Source organism: Alligator sinensis, unplaced genomic scaffold (genome assembly GCF_000455745.1).
Source record: "Alligator sinensis unplaced genomic scaffold, ASM45574v1 scaffold1409_1, whole genome shotgun sequence".
NCBI lineage: Eukaryota > Metazoa > Chordata > Crocodylia > Alligatoridae > Alligator > Alligator sinensis.
In genome coordinates, this window is record NW_005843442.1 from 60,449 (window position 1) to 60,918 (window position 470).

A 470-nucleotide genomic window follows, 5' to 3' on the forward strand; every position below is an offset into this window, starting at 1 on the left:
CGCAAAGAAGCCAGGCGCCTGGGCCTGGCCATGCTCACCTCTGCACTGAGGTAGACAGGCACGAAGACCCAGCCCAGGAGGAGAACCACGAAGAGAGGCTGGGGGGCGAGGCTGGGGTCAGGGGTCAAGGCAGGAATAGGGTGCGGGGACCTGGGGTGAGGGGAGGGGCGCTGGATGCAGGGTGAAGGGGTCCCCGGGGTCAAAGGAGGTGCACGTGGGGTCAGGGCAGGCGTGAGGGATGCCTGGGGCTATGGGTGGGGGGTCAGGTGTCTAGGCAGGGTCCGGGTTGAGGAGTCAGGATGCATAGAACCAGGGGTCAATGTGGGGCTGAGGAGCGAGGCTACTCGGAGGCAGGGTGAGGGGTCGGAGGTCAAGGCAGGGTTGCAGGGGGGGAACCCAGGTGTGAGGAGCAAGGAGGGTGAAAACACCCCAGAGTTAAGATTTGGGGGGGGGAGAGGTCAGAGGTCAAA

At 64.9% G+C, this 470-nt stretch overlaps 1 protein-coding gene across 2 annotated transcripts in view; it reads right to left on the reverse strand.

Annotated features, from left to right (window-relative positions):
• Nucleotides 1-470, reverse strand: part of LOC102376848 (sodium/nucleoside cotransporter) — a 10,900-nt gene that overhangs the window by 2,405 nt on the left and 8,025 nt on the right. Inside the window, exon 2 of one of the 2 annotated variants that reach the window (XM_025195247.1) lies at nt 39-98. In XM_025195247.1, the coding sequence (XP_025051032.1) occupies nt 39-98 (60 nt within the window). Of the gene's footprint in view, nt 1-38; nt 116-470 lie in introns of both variants that reach the window. The other variant, XM_025195248.1, reaches the window with a different exon arrangement.